Source organism: Phyllostomus hastatus, unplaced genomic scaffold (assembly GCF_019186645.2).
Source record: "Phyllostomus hastatus isolate PE091 unplaced genomic scaffold, TTU_PhHast_1.1 phas_contig_150, whole genome shotgun sequence".
Classification (NCBI taxonomy): domain Eukaryota; kingdom Metazoa; phylum Chordata; class Mammalia; order Chiroptera; family Phyllostomidae; genus Phyllostomus; species Phyllostomus hastatus.
In genome coordinates this window covers 27011841-27033612 of record NW_025333611.1, presented here as the reverse complement: position 1 = coordinate 27033612, position 21772 = coordinate 27011841, and the positions used below count along the sequence as shown (strand labels likewise).

Genomic DNA, 21772 nt, shown 5'->3' with positions numbered 1-21772 from the left:
AAAAAATAGTTGAGGTGCAATGGGGAAAAAACTATACCAGCGCCTCTCCCAAACCTCCTTCTCAGATCCACCAGAAACAGACAACTCTGTCCAGTGGGAACACTCTTTTAGCCCCACTCATGTTCATGTTGAGTGTGAGTGCACTCTCTTTAAGGTGTGTAAGGCAGCCCCTTGTGCTTTTATTTCCCATTTTTGACAAACGATGTTTTAATTGCCCAGTCCATTTTCTGTCAAACTATTAGCTAAGGAGGATATCTGTCTTCCCATTGTTGGACATTATGTGAGAGCCATAAAGTGACTTTCTAGGTCTGAAGATATGTCAGTTAGCTGTCCAAATCAGTGCATTATCTTTTGTTCTGGTTGTTTCATTTTACCGTGAGCATCTGCATCTACCACCAGCTAAGCTCAGCCCAGTCCTAAGTTAGTGTCTATTCCTGTCAGGACCCCCAGGTCCTGCTTGTAGCCCCCCAGGGCCACCAGCATCAGTATGACTTGCCAGCTGTCAAGGCCTTGCTGTCTTCAGGGCCTTCAGAGTGGGAAATCTGCCAAATAGCCATCTGCAGTCTCTGTCTCTTTTGTTAGCAGGTAGAACAGTTTTCACTGGCATTTTGTGTCTCAGAAGGTGCATGAGGGATATGTCTAGATTAAGCCCATCTCCACATTGCTGCAGCAGCCCCATTTATTGTATAGACCCAGGTGGCCCTTTCAAGATGGCAAATGGGTGATATACTTTCCAATTACCTTCCAAACCTACAAGGGAGTTATTCTGATGGGCATCAACATGTCATACTTTAATGCATACCTCAAATATCCATAGGGCTTTGTCCTATATGGGCATCCCTGTAATAGTCCACCTGCATGATCAAATGGCCAGCAAAAAGTCCAACACAGAGTTTTTTCTGCTGTCCTATTCTTCCATAACTGTGGGAAAACAGCATGCAATTCAGCCCATGAAGCTGATATGTTTTTACCTCCTTTCATCAGAGTGGCAGCCTTTCAAACAGGATCTTGTCCATTTACCTTGGAACTGTCACCCACAAACCAAGCAGCTTTTTGTCAGTCAGTTGAGGGTTCTTCACAAGGGCACTACCCATGTGACAATAAAATCCAGTAACTCCTCATATAACTCCACAGTCAGGCCTATGGGAAAAGATCACCCATACACACACTTGTGAATATCTTGCATTCCTCTGGCAGCATAATCCTGTGTAAGCCATTTCCACTGTATTATGGCACTCTTCTGGGCACTGCCATCCCCATTAGAGCATTTCTCCAACATTGTCCTAGACATGGTGGCTATTTCAGCTTTTAAGTTCATCTTCACATAGCAAGGCACAGAAAGCATTCACTGTCTTGCTCCAGAGCTGTGTTAAATTTTTGGCTTTCTTTTGTAACATACTCCATGAAGACCTCAACATTGAACATTCTGCAGAACATAATGTTAGACAACAATATTGATGACATCATGAAAATTGAACCTAGTGAGCAGTAGGTGGCAAGGACCCTGGATGGTCTACATGCATGTCAAAGAGTAAGAGATTAACCCCATGAAGGTTCAGGGGTCTGCCACATCTGTGATGATTTTAGGGGTCTGAGGAATGTCAGCAAATCCCCTCTGAAGTTAAATACAAACTATCTCTTGCATCTCTTGCCATTAAGAAAGACCTCTTTGGATTTTAGAGGCAGCATGTACAATATTTGGAATGCAAAATGCTGCCAGGTTTGAGCAGGACCTGGAGTGAGAGTAGGATATACAGCAGATCCAGACTACAGAACTAGCCAATCTGATATGATCCAGCCAATCTGATGTTGCTAGCAATGCCCATGGTAGACAAGGATGTTGTGTGATGTTTCTGGCAAGTCAAAATAGGAGAATTACAGTGCAAATCTCACAGTGCAAACCCATGCCTACTACAGCAGATAACTTCTCTGTGTTACAGATAGAACCTATCATGCTGATAGGATGAGTTGCTGACTATGAAACACCAAATGATTATGCCATCATTATTGGGTTAGGTAGGTACAAGAGAAAACCTTATACAATAGAAATGGTAAATTTAGAATTGGCTCCAATCAGATTCAGGAGTTTCATGAACAGGTGATCTTGATTCTCATTTCACCTACTTCTATTGCAGCAAAGTCCTAATTCACACCTACAGTTTCACCAGAAGATTCTCTAGACCAGTTGCAGAGGAGAAAAGATCTTGGCCCAAGTTCACAGATGGTTGGTTCAAGCCAACAATGTTTACCTGCTGAATTATAGGCCTACTCAAGGATGGCCCTAAAGGACCACCCTTTCAAATAAGCACAGCTGTAAGCAATACACTAGTCATCCCTTTTAATGGGAAGAGAAGTGGTCTGAGCTATGAATATATATACAGAGTCCAGCACAAATAACACACCTTTTTTATTACAAAATCGTAAGCATATAATACTGTAACATAACAATATCACACTCAAGCACACCATATGATATTTTAGGTGAAATGTTCAAATTAAAACTATAAATTATTGTAACCATATTATTACCCTACCAACCACACTCATGCAGGTGTTACTTCTGCTGGACCCTGCAGATAGATGAACAGTGACAAATGAATTGGCTGGTTGGCTCATCACCTGGAAAAAACACAACTACATTAGAGACAAGAAAACTGACTCACTAGACATATGTAGAACATCAAATTCAACAAGTATAAAAGGAATATTATTTTCTTCATAATTTATAAAAATTGACGGTCTTCTGTAGAAATGTTTCAAAAATAGCTAAAGGTGAAAACTATATGAACATATGATCTTATCAAAATGAAACTAAGCTAGAAATCAATAACAAAAAGATACAGAGAATAGTCCATGTGTTTGGAAATTTAAGAGGATTTTTTTTCTCTCAGAGAGAGGGGAAGGAAGGGAGAAAGAAAGGGAAAGAAAAATCAATCAATTGGTTGCCTCTCACATGCCCCCAACCAGGGACCTGGTCAAAACCCAGGCATGTGCCCTGACCAGGAATCCAACCGTGACCTTCCACTTTGTGGGATATGCCCAACCAACTGAGCCATGCTGGTCAGGGCTGTTTGGAAATTCAAAAAATTCAGTTCTAAATAACCTGTGAGTAAAAAAAAAGCATCACACTAAAATTAGAAACTATTTTGAACTGAACTATTTTGACACATCATAACAAAACAAGTAGGACTCAATTAAGCAGTACTTAGACAAAAGTTAACAGCCTTGAATATATTAGAAGAGAAAAGTTAAGATTAATGAATTAGCTGTCCCTCTCAAGAATTGGAAAAACAAGAGACAATAAACCAAAAAGAGGACAAGGGAGAAAAAAATTAAGAGAACAAATTAATGAAATAGTAAACAGGTATCCAAGAATAAGAATTCAAATACCCAGAAATTAATTCTTTGAGATATTAATAAAAATTGATAAATCTCTGTCAATGTAGAAGGAAACCACAGGGAAGGCACATATAACCAATATTGTCATTGAAAGGGGAATGGCGACTCAAATATCGCAGAAACAGTAAAAAGGTAAAACAAAATATTATACACAAGTCTATGACAAGAAGCTACAAAATTTAGTTGGAAAACAAATTTCTAAAAATATAATCAAACTGATTCATCAAGACTAGAAAAACTAAAGTCTGATAACTGTTAAATAAGTTAAATTTCAGGACCATCTGGCCATGACTATTACCAAAAATAAGGAAGAAAAAATTCCAATCTTATACAAACACTCCTACAGAATAGGGGAAAAAAAGAGAGAACACTCGTTAAAAATGTTATTTGTTTAGCATAACCCTGATATCAAGAAAGGAAAGTTAAAAGCCAGTATCACTCAATGACGTAAATCAAAGGAGAAAAGTCACACAATTATCTTTATAGACACATAAAAAGCATTTGTTAAATTCTGCTTATCATGGGGGAGATAATCTTTCTAAGCCAGAAACAGAAGGAAATTTCCTTAGTCTTTAAATAATATGAAAACATTTAATGCAAAACACATGAATTGTGAAATGTTAAAAGCTTTCCTCTGAGATTACCAACAAAGGCCCATTATTACATCTATTTCACATTGTGCTGGAGGTTTTGGCCAGCATGATAATACAAAGAAATACAAGTTACACAGATTGCAAAGGAAGAAACAAAGTTGTCATTATTTTCAGATGGTATTAAGGAATGCACTGAAAATCCAAAAGTGCCTACAAGTAAAATATTATAATTGTTTAAAAGTAAGGTTGAACCAATTCAAAAGAACCTATGCATCCCAATGTTCATAGCAGCACAATTTACAATAGCTAGATGCTGGAAGCAACCAAGATGCCCATCAGTAAATGAATGGATCAAAAAACTATGGTACATTTACACAATGGAATTCTATGCAGCAGAAAGAAAGAAGGAGCTCCTACCCTTTGCAACAGCATGGATGGAGCTGGAAAACATTATGCTAAGCCAAACAAGCCAGGCAGTGAAAGACAAATACCATATGATCTCACCTTTAACAGGAACCTAAATAACAAAACAAAGAAACAAGCAAAATATAACCAAAGACACTGAAATAGAGGTCAGGTTGACAGTGCCCACAGAAGAGAGTAGAGGGAATTTCAGGGGACAGTGGGAAGGGTTCACAGGAACAAACTTAAAGGACACATGGTCAAAAACTAAGGGGAGGGTGGTAATGGGAGGGAAGTGGGGAGGGGGGGGGGGGGGGGCTGGATTGGGAGTAAAAAGGAGAAAACTGTATTTGAACAATGATTAAAATAAAATTTTAAAAAAAGTAAGGTTGGAGAATTTGAAAAATTAATATAAAATAATTTTATTTTAGGAACTAGCAACAAACAGAAATTGACATTTAAAAATGTAGATACAATCATTAAAAAATCAAGTACCTAGGAACAGTATAATAAAGTGTAAGATCTCTATGGGGAAATTATATAACTTTATAAAGAGACATTAAGGTGACTTACATTTATGGAGAAATATATGATGTTCATGAACTGGAAAATTCAATTCATTTAAGGTTATCAATTCTCTTCTTCCCCAGTACATTACTTTAAATATTAGAATCCTACTTTAACATTACCTTAAAATTCATATGAAATAATTAAATGTCAATAATAGTTAGGAAAGTTCTTTTAAAAAAAAAGAGCAGAAGCAAAAACCTGCCCTACTAATAATTAAGAATTCTTATAAATCTATATTAATCCAGACAGTTTGGTATTGCTGCACAGACAGAAATATTTCCAAATGTAATGAGAGGTGAAAAATAGATTTACATATATATGGAATGTTTGAGTATTAGAGAGATGGCAAGTCAGCTGGTCTTAGTCTGCTCAGGCTACTCTAACAAAATACCATAGGCTAGTGGCTTAAACAAAAGATGTTTATTTGTCACAATTCTGGAGGCTGGGAACATACTTCCAGAATCAAGGTGCCAGCAGATCCAGTTCTTGATGAGGGCCTTTTTCCTGGCTTTCAGACTGCAGGGTTCTCTCTGTATCCTCGCAAGGCTGAAGGAAGCAGCTCTGGAGTTTTGTCCTCTTCTTATAAAGGCACCAACTCCATCATGAAGCTCTACCCTCATAATGTGCTCCAGACCTACTTACCTCCCAAAGGCCCTACTTCCTAACACCATCACATGGAGAAAAGATGAGATGTTCAATTAAAAATAGTTATTTGTACAGAAAAAGATTAAATTAGATCTTAATGTTAAAATCAACTCCAAGTTGATCTAAGACTTAAATGTAAAAAAAAAAGCCTTTAAAACTCTTAGTAGGAAATATAGTTAAATAAAGTTTAGACCTTGGGTGTAGAAATTATTTCTTTAAGAAGACATTGACCATAGAATAAAGGATTAATAAAGAATAAATTTGACTGTATTAAAATCATAGACTTTGACTATCAATAGGTACCATAAAAAAGTGGAAAGGGTAAGTCCTGGGGAACAGTATTATATATTTGAAAGTTACTAAGAGAGTAGATATGTGTGCGTGTGTGTGTGTGTGTGTGTGTGTGTGAGAGAGAGAGAGAGAGAGAGAGAGAGAGAGAGAGAGAGAGAGGGAGAGAGAGAGTCTTTTTAAGATTTACCTCAGACAGCAAAGCAAAGTGGAGGAGCAAGCATAAAAGTAGAAACAAAAAGTAGAAAAATACAGGCCAGTGTATCTTAAAATCTTGTACTTCATTACAAAGACAGTAATAGTACCATGCAGTCTTGAGACTTGGAATGGAAGACTCATCTTGCTGTGTGGACTTTGTGACCAAATGGGCACATGAGCCTGAGGAGATTTCTATATATAGTGCTGAGAAGATGGGGAAGGCTTTTTAGGGACAATATTTCTAAGAAGTGAGATCAGGAACCTGAGCACTGGCTAGAGAAGAGGCCATCTGCCATTTCTTCAAAGGCAGAAGGAGCCTTTCCTCTGAATGCACAGAAGAGCTATCTGTATATAAATCAGTGAGCAAGGTATGTGGAAAGATGCCCTAGTTAATGTCTGCTGAGAATCCAGGTTGCTGAGGAGGACCCAGTGAAACTCCTTTGGGTTGGAGTAGAAATACTACATAGACACCTGGAGGAACAAATATCCTTTCTGGGGACATTTTTTTTTTCACTCACAGAATGTGCAGGATTGTTAAGGGGGGTCAATTTTCTACAAAGCTACTTACTACCTGTGAAATTTTTCATCTCAAGGTGCAGACTAAAGCCACTAATACCAAATGTTGTGATCTGGTTTTGAAAAAGTCATTAAGCCTCATGCAATGAACAGAACATCAGTGCTGATGACCACTACCAACCTTGAAGAGGCTGACTGACAAGAAGATGCTAGCCCATTGACAAGGATCCAGTATTTAAGTGCTGGCACTAAAAGGGAGCTGAGAACACTGTGGATGGTGGGGCTCATGGCAGGTCCCAGGCTGAGATGACAGTTCCAAGATTGAAACAATTTACTTCTAAAATGTCTCTCAGAGAAGACTTCTGGGCCATTTCTTGCGGATCTGAATAAGATCCAAGAGAACAAAGAGTTACAGAATTTGGAAACAGGGATTTCAAAACTCAGATAATGCTCAAGCTGGAAATGCAGGCTTTGGACAGAAGGCTACTTTCTGGCCTTGAGTAAAAAACCTCTTGTGACTATTTTATATACACACAACTTTCTAGAAATAATTATCACTCCTCCTTAGAGCTCCGGGACAGAAGATAAAGAAACTCCTTTCCTTCCAAGCTCAGCAACTTGAGGGTATCTTCTTGTTCAATTAAAGAACATGGCAGGTTTAATACACCTTTGCTAGATTTGATCCTTCTGAGATGTCACATATACCTAACAATTGCTACAGCTCGGTATCCTATGACAGCTAGGACAGAGAATGAATTTCTAGCTACAGTTTCACTGTAGCATGCGGACCACCTGGCCTTGACCATAGGCCAAATAATGGAATAAATATCAGAAAGATTTTTCAAAGTTGAGGAGTAAAGTATGCCATGTGGAAGTGAAGTTTAAAATAAGACTAGGCATCAGAAAAATGGATTTGATCTATTTAAATCTTAGAAATAAATATCACCTTACCACACAAAATAAGTGGATGTTATATGTCAATTATACCTCAATAAAAAAGGAAACACTATGAGTTAATGGATATGCTACACTAAAAAACAATATTCAGCTGAGTAAATTTGAAGATCTAACAGGCTTTATTAAGTGATTTATAAATAGGACATCCCATCTAGCAGCTAGAAGGATGCTCAGAGGAGATTTACAAAATGGAAGGTTTTTATAAGCAGGAAGGTCTGGCAGGAGTTACTATCAAAAAAAAAAAAGAAGAAGAAGAAAGAAAGAAAGAAAGAAAATTATTTTTGAGAACAGAATCCACATATTAATGTCTGCATACCCAGAGGTCAATACAGTATATTGTAAATGGTGTGAATTAAATATTTTATTTAGGTAAATAATTTAATGACATGACACTCAAATTCCTTTAAATACAATATTTCAGATTATTACATTTTTGTCTGGAATACAGATCCAAAATGGTAAAAATTGTACCCAAATACTGGACCATGATTTCAGCAGAAGCTTTACAGATAGCAAAAGCTAAAGGAAACTGGAGATTGTACACAAGATTAACGTTCTGCTGACAGTGATACATATACATTGTGTGGACTATTATTAAGACTGGTAGCGTTCTGACATGTGGGCCAGTTGGTTGGACATTGTCCTGCAAAGTGAAACATCACTGGTTCAGTTCAAGGCTGGGGCACATGCCTGGGTTGTGAGCCAGGTCCCCAGTTGGTGCCTTGGTGCCTGTGCAAGAGGCAACCTCTCACACATTAATGTTTCTCTCCCTATCTCCTTCCCTTCCCCTCCCTCTAAAAATAAATAAATGAAATCTTTTTTTTTAAGAGAAGAAAAAGAACTACAAAGTATTTTTTTAAAAAGACTGGTAGCCTGTTTGCTTTTAGCTTTACAGGCTGCTTAAGACTTTTAATTGAAGACTCTGCTGGCCTCAGAGCAGCAAGGGATGATGGGGCTTATTTTAGTGGTGGCAGTTTGTAGGATCAGATGAACTATGTTTTTTTTGTTTATGCATATGTACATACATATGGTATAGTTTAATAAAATTGTTTTTCTTACATCTCATTGCTTTATAAAGTCACACTCCACATACAGTTATTATTAAATTTTACTGATAGTACAAAATTTAAAGGATTCCAATACTGTATAACCATGACCTCAAGGTACACTTCAGGATGGTTCAGCCTTAACATTCCTCACTGTGGAGTATAAGCACTAAATTCTGTCTAGTTCTGCCTGAGAGGAGAGGACTTCACCCATGAATATTGTGACTTGAACACCAAATAGGGAACAAAAGCTTTTCTCTGTTCCCTGGAAGGGTTTATGACTGCGGAAATAATCCAAAGTGGATCAACAACTCCCTGGAGAACACCCTGGAATCCTACCCAGACCAGGACTCTGAAACTAAAAGCAAAGAACTGTTGTTAGCTACAAGGGTCTTCATCAAAGTATAACAGCACAGAGCCTTCCCCTCAACCCCTTCCTCAACCTAAAGCCCCACAGAGGGGAAGCTTTTTGGGAGAGAAGTGTGGAATATGACCCCACTTTGAAAGTGGATAGCAGTATTTTAAGAGCATCTTAGAAAAATCCAGGATGCCAACTCTGAAACTCAAGAATATGGAAGACACAGCCATATTTCTCTTCTTAAAAATCTAGATGGGTATTTTGGTTTTCAATTACCACACAAAAACTTTTTAAAAACTTTAATTGCTTAGCACAGAGCACAGTTTTAAATAGAAACTACATCTTCAATAAGTTAAGCAAACATTAACCACCTTCATGAAACATAGCTAACGGTTTTTCTGGTGACACGAAATTAAACAGATCCAAACTGTGTTTCACCAACACCTAACCAACCAAACTATATGTATGTACAGGTTTATACAAAAGCTGTTATAACTTTATTTAGCCTTTCAGATTAGGTAGATAGGGCCACCTGCTCACTCTGCATATCCTACAAAACACAAAAGCAGCAACTTTTCTATTTCAGTACCGTGATGGGCAGAAATTGTACATGAAAAATAAATGTTCTTCCATAAAGTTTAAGATTTAGGGTAGGAGACAACACAATTCCCATGAAGTAAAAAAATAATTCTACATTAGTCCAGTACTCCATGAAACCTTGAGATAAACTATAGTCCTCAAAGATGTGTATTTGGAAGCATGCTTCAGTATGCTTCGAACTGGCTCATCATCGTCCTCCTGCTGTATTCATAAGCCAAAACCAGTGACCCATTGGCAGGGAACGCTCGAATCAGAGTAGCTGACAGTCCAGAATACAAGGCTGCTATCCCCTCACTTTCCACAACACTTAAAAGAGTTCCAATAAATCCTGCCTGTTTTCCAGACATGGAAAGAACCTGAATTCTGGATTTGATACAATCCACTGGGAATATGACAAGCCAAAGGCAAATCCCAGCTATTCCACCACTTAACATCAAAGGGACAGGACCGAGTTCATCTTTTGATCTCCCTGAGGCAAAAAACGATCGGCTCAGTTCATAGCCACCGAAGAAGAAGAAATAGCCTGGTACTTCTTGAAGGAGAGTGCCGGAGAGTCCGCGGTAGAAGCCCCGGGGGCCATCCTTCCTAAGGATGCCCTTCACCACGGACCAAACTGTGTAGCGGCTTTTGGCTACCTTCCCTGACACTTCCATTTCGTACATGGTCTGTAGTCGGCACTTCACAAGCTCGGTGGGACACAGGGTCAGCGCAGCGAACGCCGACGCCATGGAGCCAGCGGTTGCAGTCTGCAGATCACTCAGCTTTGCCTGCTTGTCCAGCCCCACCACTTTCCTCACAAACTGTTGGCAGAAGCCGTAGCACATGAAGAGGACGGAGTTCTCGGCGACGTAGGCGATCAGCGCCGGGCCGGTCCCCCTGTAGAAGCCGCGCAGGCCTACTTGGGAGTACGTCTTCAGGAAGCAGTCGGCGAAGCCCTTGTACAGGCCCGGGAAGGTCTGCATCTTCACTTTCATTGTGTCGAAGGGCTGCCCGGTCAGGACGCACACGGTGCCGCCGCAGGCCCCGGCCGTGAGGTCGATGGCCGCTTGGATGGCAGGGTTGGACCTCATGTTCTCCCACTCACCCGCTGTCCTCGCGGAAGGCGACTCTCTGGAGCTGCCGCGGGCGGGCGTCTCTGGCCCCGCCGCCTACTCTTCCCTGACACTCCGCTGCAGGAAAAGCCGCTTAACCCCAGGCCAGGCCGCGGCCGCCTCCCGCTGTCCTGAAGTAACTCCCGGCCCACGGCCTCCCGCGAGCGAGCTCTCCCCCCCACGCCCTGTGGGCCGGCCTGTGGGACCACGGTTCGGAGCCACTGCGCAGGCACGCGGAATGAATATGTAAACCTTTAATGAGCACAGCAACTGAAAGCTACACGATTCGTTTTTGCAGGGACCCGGAGACTCTTGGTGCTGCTCTCGCAGAGGCAGAGGTGGAGGCGGGGCGATATGTTCCTGTTGAGCCAGACCCCCCACCTCCCCAAGTGTCCCCGAGAGAGGCAAAGTGGGAGCTGCTACCAGTTGTTGGAGCCTGGAGCCAAGGGCCAATCTACCCAAAGAGAGGTTTAAATAGGGAAGACAAACCAACCATTGGGGGGCGGGGAGGGGGGGCGGCGGTTACATAACAATCGGCGGCTGCTTTGGACTAGAAAGCCCTTCATTGCCTCTGGGATGAGAACAGAGGCTCAGCAGAGGGACGACCTCCTCAGGGCCTCTCAAGGTCTGGCTCCTGGGGTTGCTGGAGGGGCCTGAGCGCTACACCAGGCCTGCGGAGCTGGAGAAGGGCTGTTTTGTGGCAACATCGCCGCGGACCTGTGGCTAGAGCCCTGGATGCTGGTGGGACTGAGTCCTCATCATTTTTAAAGGTAGGATGTGGCATTTTACTCGGCTTGGAAAAGAGAGATTTATATATTGCTAAGAAACTTGGTAGGAAAAGGGCTGTGTGGTTCCAGCAGTCTGTGCTTGCTAAGTTTGAGGTTTCTTAAGCCATAGTTTTTGCACAATAGCAGCATAAGTTCGGGATATATATGACTGCATTAGCTTCCAAGATAAGGTGAGGTTTGGGACATTAGTGAGGGTACCGCTTTTAGGACACACTTTTTCTTCCTAGAGGCTCACATTCCAAAGCCTAATTGGGATTTTACTATGGGGGTTAAAAACAAAATGGGGGAAAGGGCAGAAAGTATACTGAAATGATTTTCTTTTCCATCTCGAAGGTTTTCCTTATCTGATTATCTTTGGCTGTCAACATTTAAAAGTGAGGCACTGAAAAGTAGATTCTGCATTGGTAGAATTTGTCAACAGATTATATTATCATAAATAATGTGACCTGGCTTCATGTTGGAGAATGCCTACATGTATTTGGTTGTATTTTCTCAGGAACCACATGGTTTCTTCAGAGAATAATCTTCCAATTGACTCTGTGTGTGTGTGTGTGTGTGTGTGTGTGTTGGGCAGCAGAGGGAGAGGAAGGGGTATCTTTTGGATACTGATTTAATAAGACCAAGATGGGGGAAGATGAGTGACATTCCTGCAGTAAAGGATATAGATTTTAACATAATTCCCTTGTTTGATGCTATACACCCCAACCTTCATCTGCCTTTCTCTGACTTTGAGTCTTTGCTTCAATTTACCTAGAAAATAAACTTTCCAAAATATAGTAAAATGAAATGAAACATTCCATCTGTGGATGGGGAAGGGAGTCACCTAGAATGCTAGGGTGGGATAGGGATCTTGGATATGCAACCGCTCTGAACACAGACTTTAATGAATCCCGTTTCCAGCCCCACACCATTTCCCTTTCTTGGAAACATGCCTGCAAAAAATCCCACAGGTTCTATGTCATGTGGGTTTGTTCTTGGTGTTCCCCCTTGCAGATATTTCACATGTAACTTTCTGATTTCTGAATTATCATTTATTTATCTGCTTTGACCTTCTGAAAATGGTTTGACATCTATTTTTTTAATGTTTTCTTATCTCTTCTTCTCTTAACCTTGGGGGTTACTGTTATTTTGGCAGCCTTTTTGATAGAGAAAAGATATATGAAAACAATCTTCCATTTTAAACTAGAAAAAGATTTTTAGATCTTCCATGTCGTATTTGAGGGAAGCTTTAATGTTTTGGTAGACCTTCAGGGAAGATAGGGAAAAAAAAGTATATTTTAATATTTATTGTGGAGTCCTTATTGAGTTATCTAGAAATGCACTCAATGTTTTAATAATGACCACCAATTTTCAATTAATTATATCTGAGTCACTGTTTTCCAAAAGCATACTGAGTTTTTATAAACACAAGAAATGCAGGATTACTGCAATAAATCATCAGCTGCTTTTGCAGTAAGTTCATATGTGTTTTGGAGAAAACAGATTGGTAAAGGCCAGGGATCACAAGAACATTAATAGGGAAATAGTGTATATCTTCATTGAATTGTCAGATATAGCTGCATAAATAGTAAGAGAAAGTAAGTTTCACTAAACAGCTGGACTTGGAGAGAATAGAGCCCAGCATATATTAAACAATGCCCAATATGGGAGACAAAATTAATACCTATATTGTGAAAAAAGCAGATCTACACATGCTAAGAAAGGATACTCATAATGTTTTAAGATATTTATTTCTTTTTAGAGAGTGGGAAAGGGAAGGAGAAAAGAGAGGGAGAGAAGCATCACTCTGTAATTGCCTCTAATGCACCCCTCTCTGGGGATCCGGCCTACAACCCAGGAATGTGCCCTGACTGGTTCACAGGCCAGCACTCAATTCACTGAGCCACACCAGCCAGAGCTCATAATGTTTTTTTTTAAAATTGATTTGAGAAGTGGGGAGAAAGAGAGAGGAAGAAACATTAATTCATTGTTCCACTTACTTATGCATCCATTGATTAATTCTTGTATGTGCCCTGACTGGGGATTGAACCTGCAACCTTAGCATATTGGGATGGTGCTCTAACCAACTTGGCTACCTGGCCAGAGTGCACAATGTATTTTTGAGAAAGTTACAGAATCATATCTCTAACAAACTAGTATTTTTATTTTGCTTTACAGAACTACATATATGTATACAATTAATTGTATAACAAATAAAGATCTAGAATGACACATATCAAAATGTTAACAGTTTACCCTAGAAAGTCTGTGTGAAAGGGAGTTATTTTTTTTTTGTAAAATTGCTGTATTGTTTCATTTTTTTCAGTGACTCTCTTCTATATTTTAAAACACTAATTTTAAAGATTTCTTTATAACTTTTGCTCATGAACCCAGAAATACTGAAAACTGTAGCCCGACCACACCCACACTCATTAGCCAAGGAAGCTGTAGTAAAGATGGATCTTTTTTTTATAATTCTGAATTTATTTGAAAGTAAATGGACCACAATCTTCTTCATTGAAGTCCTTTCCTTTTTAAGTTTATATAACAGGTAATTACTCTCCATTGTGGAGCTTTTAATATTAATACAAAGGCAAGCCATAAATAAATCAAATAAAAAATAAAGTTACAAATAAGTTGACTCGATTTATTTATGCTGCAGGTATATTATAAGCAAACCGTTTCTTTGATTACTGTAATTTACACTTTGATTACTTAATTTGAAATCAGTCGTCCACATTTTAAACAGCTTTTTGTACATTTTTCTACCATCTTGATAACTCTTTAATTCAACTAATTATTTAATTCTCTATTATGTTCAGGCCTTAGTTAAGTAGGCAATAATAGTGTTTTTATTGTTTACTATATTCCAGGCACTGTTCTAAATCCCTTATCTATATCAACTCAATAGCCAACAGCCAAAAACTCAACAGGCCTATGAGGTAGGTAGTATTATCACCTCCATTTTAGAAATGAGAAAATTGAGGCAAACAGATTGTTACTTGTCTAAGATAACATAGTAAGTCATTGAGCTAGGATAGAGACCCATGCACTACATCTCTTGACTTTGAAATTTTAATGTCTTTATGATGTATTAAGTTCAGTGACTAATAAGCCAAAGTGCCTACTTAGTGAATTTATAGCAGAGTGGAGGATATGAGCAACAGGTAATTTACACTTTAGTGTGATAAATGCGTAACAGACCAGTTATCCCACTAGACTAATAGAGTTCAAAAGACTACAGACACTAAATATTTAGTTCAGGACTTCATATAGTGTCTGGTATTGCTCAGCACAATAAATACTTGTTGAATAAAAGGGAAACACAGAGTATAGGCAAAGCCATAATAGAACTGCTTAACCTAAATGGAGCTTAAGAAAGACACTGGGACCAGTGATACTTAGGTTGAGACTGAGAGTTAAGTAGGACATGGCCAAATAAAGGGGAGAGTATTTTAGGTGAAGTGAACAGCTTGTTAAAAGGTTCTTAGGCCCAAGAGAGGAAAGGGAGTAATTAAACTCCTTGAAAAATGTAATTAAGCTCAGTATGGATTGAAAACAGTGAGGATGTGGTAAGGCTAAAACACACACACTCATGTGTATCTCTAAAAAATATAAACTTAATCCTGAAATAATGATGTACCACTGAATGGTTTTAAGCACAGGAGTGACATGATGAAATATATCTTATTTTGGTGGCCAGATCAATGAAGCTACTGCTACTCGCTAGATGAGAATAATGGCTTACACAAGGACAGTACCAGTGGGGATGAAGTAGAGTGACTGAAGAGTTTTTTAGAAAAGTAAAATCAATAGTAAGGGGGAGTAGTCAAAGATGATGGGTTAAATTTCTAGCTTTAGCCCTGGCTGGTGTGACTTAGTGGAATGAGCACCTGCCTGTGAACTGAGAGATCACTAGTTTGATTTCCAGTCAGGGCACTTGCCTGGGTTGTGGGCCAGGTGCCTGCAATCATCCGCAGATCAATGTTTCTTTCTCCTTCCCTTCCCCTCTCTAAAAATAAACACAATGTTAAAATTTTTTTTCCTAGTTTCAGCAACTGGGATGGTGGTAGAAACACAGGAGGAAGAACAAGCCTTCAAGAGCAGGAATAAAGGGCTCCATTTTGAACATTTAGATTTGCATTGCCTGAAGTAACACTTATAAGTGAGTGTTCCCAACACACAGCTGACTATAGTAAATCTGAAGTTCAAAGATACCAGGCTTAGAAATATGGATTTAAAAATCAGCAGAGCTTATAACTGAAATGAGGGTAATCAAATCACTAATTCTGCTTTTGTGTGCAGATCTCTCCTTCCATTAACGGAAATTAACCATCATTAGTGTTAAGGTCTTCCTAAGAATTATTTTGATAAATGATTTACTGTAAAGCCAAGTAAGAAGAAAGCTTTTCAGGTGTCAATCTCATAGCAGAATTCCCAATGTACTAAAACAGAATTTGTTACCTACCACCCTCTTGTACTAGGAAAACTTGCCTGATTATTTGCAAACCTCAAGAAATAATCCAAAGCCTAGATATTGAGAGAAACTTTGCCTAAGCCTCCATATTTTATATTGAAATCTTAAAATTATGGAAACATTTTGGTAAAAGAAAAATGATCAGCTAGCAAGACAGAAATTATCTGCAAGTATGATTGTAGACTTGAGAGGTCTGGAAAATTTGTTTACCATTTCTAATGTTTCTTGTCAAATATCTTGCTAATATGGGCTTTTTAAATGTTTGCTTCATGAGGCTAGTATTTTCAAACCAAAGATTTTCTTTATGAACTAATGCTGTAAGTGAATTGTAGACAACTCTGCATTTTGTAAATTCTATCACTGAGTCTTCCAAATAGCTCAAGTGGAGGCATTAGATTACAATCTTTAGCACATATTGAAAAAAAAAACATGAAAATCATGCTTAAGGAATTTTGAAATATCAGACTATGTACCAACTTCCTTTATGAGCAATTTTGATAAACTGATATGGACAAATCACCTAAGTTCTCAGAATATTAAATAATTGCAGAAAGTAAGTTATTTAAGTATATAATCTTAATTCAAGCCAATGGATTGTTGATTTCTTCCTCATTTCATTCCTTCCTAAACTCAACAGTACTTGATAACCCTGGCTTTGTTTTGTTCCTAATATACTAAGCAGATGACAAAATGCTCTAAAAAAAAAAAAAAAAACCCAACCCACAAAGCATTAAAAAAAGACCTTCATGTATAAAAATTAGGGTAATTTAGGAAGGTTTTGCATCTAGTTTTTCTTAACCTTCAAATGGAGCTGGTGGATCAGAACCTTAATGAAATACAAAGACAGCATTTCCCAATTTTTTTTGCACCTGCTGTGTTTGTCTTTTTCTTAAAATCCGACATAACTGCTTCTTTCCCTACAAAACAGGATGAAATTCTCAGTCATTAAACCTCACCAACAAACCATGTCACAACAGGATATGACACCCACTACCCCTAAAAGTGCAAGACACATTATGAGGTAAAAACTAGTTTTTATTGTTAAAACTTTATAAAATGACATATAACTCTACATGTTGAAAAATAGCTACTGCATGGGAAAACATATGCAAATTAGATTCACTAGCCTCTAGGCTACTCTTACTGATCTCAGATAGCATCACAGGCCAGCAATAGCAGATCCTGGCAAATGAGAAACAGCAGCAACGTCCTGCAGTGAAGTAATGACTACTAAGGTTGAATGTTCATTCCACTAATCCTATAATTTTCCTACACTTATCTATCATACATTCCTACTTCCTATGGGATAAACACCCAGGAAAGCTGTAAGAGACAAATGAAATAGACATGCACATTTATAGCTGTCTATAATACAAATTCAATAGAAGCAGAGGAAATGGGAATGACTGCTAAGTTATATCTCATCCAGGTGATGAAGCCAAAATTTTTCTTCTAATGCTGATCATTCTATGGAATGGAATTAAGTATCAAAAACTCTTACTTCTCCAGGAGTGATTCTAGCTCTTCTTGCAAAGAGCTGAGCTGCTCCTTTTCTCGGTCTTCCTTTTGTTTGAGTTCATCTAGCACAGCCTGGAATCTGTTCTTGAGAGCCAGGTTTTCCACTTTCATGATGAGATCTTCCTGTCGTTTCGCCCTGTCCTGGGTCTCTTGGAGCTTCCCTTTCATGTTATCAATCTGTTTCTGAATTCCCATAACCAGCTGACTGGTTCCTTCATTTTCTTGGTGCTGTTCATCTGATGTATTTAGCTTGTCCTGTAGCTGTCTTTCCAGATCTTCCTCTGTGTCAATGATGTTGATATCTTCTTCATCTTGATGCTGTGTCTCATCTTCATCTTCACTGCTGCTGCTGAGGTCATTGAATATCTCCCGAAGCTCATCATGTTCTAATGAGTCATGGCCCTGCCTGTGGCCTGACATTCCTGGAGAAGAGATATCAAGGCCTTGATTTTCTGTTTCTTTTGTTTCATCTTCAGCAATTATTTCCCAACGAGTACTGACAGCTTCAGCATCTGTACTCAGCAAACGCTTCACTTCCTTTTCCACATCTGGAGATTCGATATACTTCTTCTTCGCTGTCTTCCGGAACCTTCTCTTTCTGACATTTTTTAGAGGCAGAGTGATTCCATGGTTCCATATAAACTTTTTCTCTTTGTCCTTATCCTTTTTTTTACTTGCTTTGGGGTCAGCAGCAGGAGGTGCTGCTGCAGCAGCAGCAGCAACTGGTTCCTCCACTGGAGGATAGAGATCACCATCAACTGTGGATACAAGCATCTGACAGATATCTGCTGTCTTGTAAAAGGTTTTTTTATCAATAGTTTTCAAGCTTTCAATAACACATGGCAAATCCACCAATTTTGAGGCCAGTGGAACCCGGTCCACTCTGACAATTCCATGACGCCCATCCGGGTGTAACTCTATTGTCAGTCTGTCCTTCAGGTTGACATGACCAGACTGTACTGCCCGCCTCACAGTAGAAGCATATTCCGGAGGCAGACGTAAGATAAACTGGCTCTCTAGTTCGTGAGGAGCATCATCTTTGCTCTTACTCATCTTTCTTTCTTTGCGACTCACTTCTCCAATAACCACTTGTTGCACTAAAAAGTTCCAGCTTTTGCAACAGTCAGAAGGATCAGTTTGTAATTAATTGAAATATTTAAGTACTACAGCAGGTAAGCGTCTATTTTCTTAATTTTGAACTAAACACCAAGTCTTTTTAAACGAGCTGTGACTGAAAACCAGTTGTTACAGACACTGGCAAATTCAGGTCCATTTAAATATATAAGCTGCAATGCCAAGTTCCAACCTCTAGATGCCGCTGCCGGACAATGCGGAGAGCTAGCGTGCAGGAAAGCAAATGGCGAATCCTGCGGAATGATTTACAGCACAGAAAGTTAAGCAAAGCCCCAGCAGACACGCCCAATCCACAAACTTTCCCAAAACAAAGTGAAAAAGCAGGGGGCAGTGAGCTCTCTTCACCTCGGATACTTACAATCCTGTGACGACTGTAAACCCAGCTTCTCCGGACAGGAGCGAAGAAAAAGCCACTCGGAGCACAGCGGCCGGCGGCCCACAGTCTCCTTCCTTATTCCTTTATTCCTTCCAACTCTTGGCAAAGCGATCCCGTACTGACTGGCAGTAAAACGGCCTGAGGCGCGCAGCGTAAAGCCTTTGCAGCTCCCAGCTCCGCAGACCTCCGTCCCAGGATGCACACCAAGCGGAAAGGAAAGCGCTACGTCACGGCACTGGGCGGGAGACGGCTGTGAGTGACAGCACTCCTCAGGCGGAAGTGTGGGTTGCCTCACAGCGCGCAGGCGCAACGCGCAATTACGCTGGCTGCAGTACGGCTGTCTTCTCGCGATTTCTTGGTTTTAAGCGATGGGAATAATTTCTTAAAGAGCTATTGGTTTGAAAATATGTCCAGTATTCAGGCACAGCTCCAAGAAAGACCTACGTCCTCTAGGATCCGCCCTTCGCCCCGGAACTTTTGTTGGGTCCCTGCGGGGCCGGATAGCTCCTCAGCTTCCGGGTGATTGTCGGATATAGGGCGTCCGTGCAGAAAGCTTCTTTGCTTCAGGAAACATCTTGGATGTTCCTCAGGGTATATCCATTTGAGAACCGATGAAAGAATTTATAACTAGTCATGCACTGCATTTTAAAGTACCCACATCAGTGGAGTGGAGAGGACATGCTGCCCACTGTATAATTCCGTCATAACACTGGTTATGAAAGTGACTGGAGTGGACCCTTGCCTCAGGGTCTGTTTCTTTTGTGAAACAGCCGAAGGGAACAGGAGGACGCCTTTTTAATGTTTGAAGTAGATATAAAATGTAAACAAAGAAGTGTTCTCCTAAAGGCACATGTCCCTTTAAGACAGAGTTGTCTGACAGACAAATGGGTGGATTGAGGCAGAATGGAATTGAAATATTACTCTCTGCCACTCATCAGTAAATTTTAGTTAGGAATTTTTCCATTCCACCTTTACTGTTTTGCTGTTTTTCTGCTTGTTTCTTCTATATGTAGTCAGGTATTCATCAACACGTATCTGCAGTATTTAAGCCAAATTGTGTAACAGTTTCCACTTCTCATTTCCATTTATTTTTTTTATGGGATCAGTTTGGTAGAGCATCAAAATCATTAAAAACTTAATTTCTATCCTCTAAAATATTAATAATTTAATACAAATTTAATTTAAATATTAATTTAATACAAATAATTATACAAATTTAATACATCTAAATTTAATACAAAGTTTTTATGTGATCAACATTTTCAAAATTTGCTTTATTTCTTTATGTATTTATGGGTATTGTCTCCCTTCCCCCAGCTTGGATGCCCCATGACAATCAGGAGTCTTCTATCTTGTACATCATGTCCCAGTGCCTACTACCAAAGCATGGGGGAGGGGGGTGCACAAAACATATTTGCTAGTTGAATGAACCAATTGATCCATCTAGAAGGAACATAAATATAGCCTAACTCCTATATTAATTTGTAAGAGAAAATAAAGTCTCTATCACTTAAAAATGAGATAGAGTAATTTCATAGACATTTCCTCTCTAGTCCAGGACAGTGCTAATAGTTATGAGCAGAAAGGTTTGCTATGTGAATGTGCTCTCCTTGGTTTTGGTAGACTGTGTATCATAGAAGGAAATTAAAATGGCCTGGCGCCATTTTTTTTTAATGTTAAGTTTGAAGTTGAAATTATGCTCTTTGAGGCAACTGTACATTAGTTCTCTGTGTTCTATAATGTGTTGAAGAGAGCTGATTTATCTATAATTTCCCAGATGATCTAGTTCCTCTTTTGTTTTTCAAGACATTATTTTTATGTTTTCACTTCCCATTTCTATTCTTATTTTTACTTTTTTATTTACTCTTTATTGTATTTTTCATTACCATTTATATTTCTTCTTTTCAAAGAAAAAGTTATTATTGTGCCTCCTCCTTAATATCTGATTTTACTTATTTTATATATATAAGAGTTTTAACATACTACCCTTTGCAGAATGCTTTATTTAATTATATAAGATGTGAGGCTATACTTACACATGAAAATAATCCAAATATTGCTTTGCATTTTACTGGCCTATGAGTTTTATGATGCTCCAATATCCTTGTCACAGAAAATAACCTGAGATAAATTCTATGCCCTTCCTATTTGCCAAAATTATAATGTATTTTAGTTAGTAAACCTTTAAATGGGAGCTTTAAATGGAATAAGAGATCATTAAAAGGATTAACTGAAGTTCTCCTAAAGTATTTACCTCCTTCAATCTTGAAACATATTGTCTGCTTTTCAGTTTAACAAATAGTAGTCTTTTATATCAAGTATGATGTTTTCTACAGAAAAAAAGACCAACCTAATTTACATGGGGTTAAACAATAAGAAAATTAATTATCTCAAAAACCAGGTAGTCTAGAGCAGCTCTATACAATAAAAATGTAATGTGAACCTCTGATGAAAGTCACATATAGCATATTAATTTACTAGTAGTCACATTGAAATGGCAAAAAGAAACAAGTGAAATGCATTTCAATACCATTTTATTTAACCTAAACATCAAAAACAGTATTTCAGCCCTGGCTGGTGTGGCTCAGTGGATTGAGTGCTGGCCTGTGAACCAAAGGGTTGCTGGTTCAATTCCCAGTCAGGGCACATACCTGGGTTGCAGCCCAGGTGCTTGATAGGGAGTGCATGAGAAGCAACCACACGCTGATATTTCTCTCCTCTTTCTTCTTCCCATTCCCTCTCTCTAAAAATGAATAAATAAAATCTTTAAAAAAAATAACATGTCAACATATAATTAATGTAGAGTTATTAATAATATATTTTACTTTCTTATACAA

At 39.0% G+C, this 21772-nt stretch overlaps 2 protein-coding genes across 2 annotated transcripts; both read right to left on the bottom strand.

The window, feature by feature from the left end:
• Window positions 1–8385: 8385 nt before the first annotated feature.
• On the bottom strand, window positions 8386–11018 carry LOC123811023 (mitochondrial ornithine transporter 2). Its single transcript, XM_045826908.1, has one exon. It carries the CDS (start codon window positions 10640–10642, stop codon window positions 9737–9739), a length of 906 nt encoding a protein of 301 aa, XP_045682864.1. The 5' UTR covers window positions 10643–11018; the 3' UTR covers window positions 8386–9736.
• A 5906-nt stretch (window positions 11019–16924) lies between these two features.
• On the bottom strand, window positions 16925–19160 carry TAF7 (TATA-box binding protein associated factor 7). Its single transcript, XM_045823778.1, has 2 exons — window positions 18918–19160; window positions 16925–18792 (listed from the first exon to the last, which is right to left on the bottom strand). Exon 2 carries the CDS (start codon window positions 18476–18478, stop codon window positions 17405–17407), a length of 1074 nt encoding a protein of 357 aa, XP_045679734.1. The 5' UTR covers window positions 18479–18792; window positions 18918–19160; the 3' UTR covers window positions 16925–17404.
• Between the last annotated feature and the right edge of the window lie 2612 nt (window positions 19161–21772).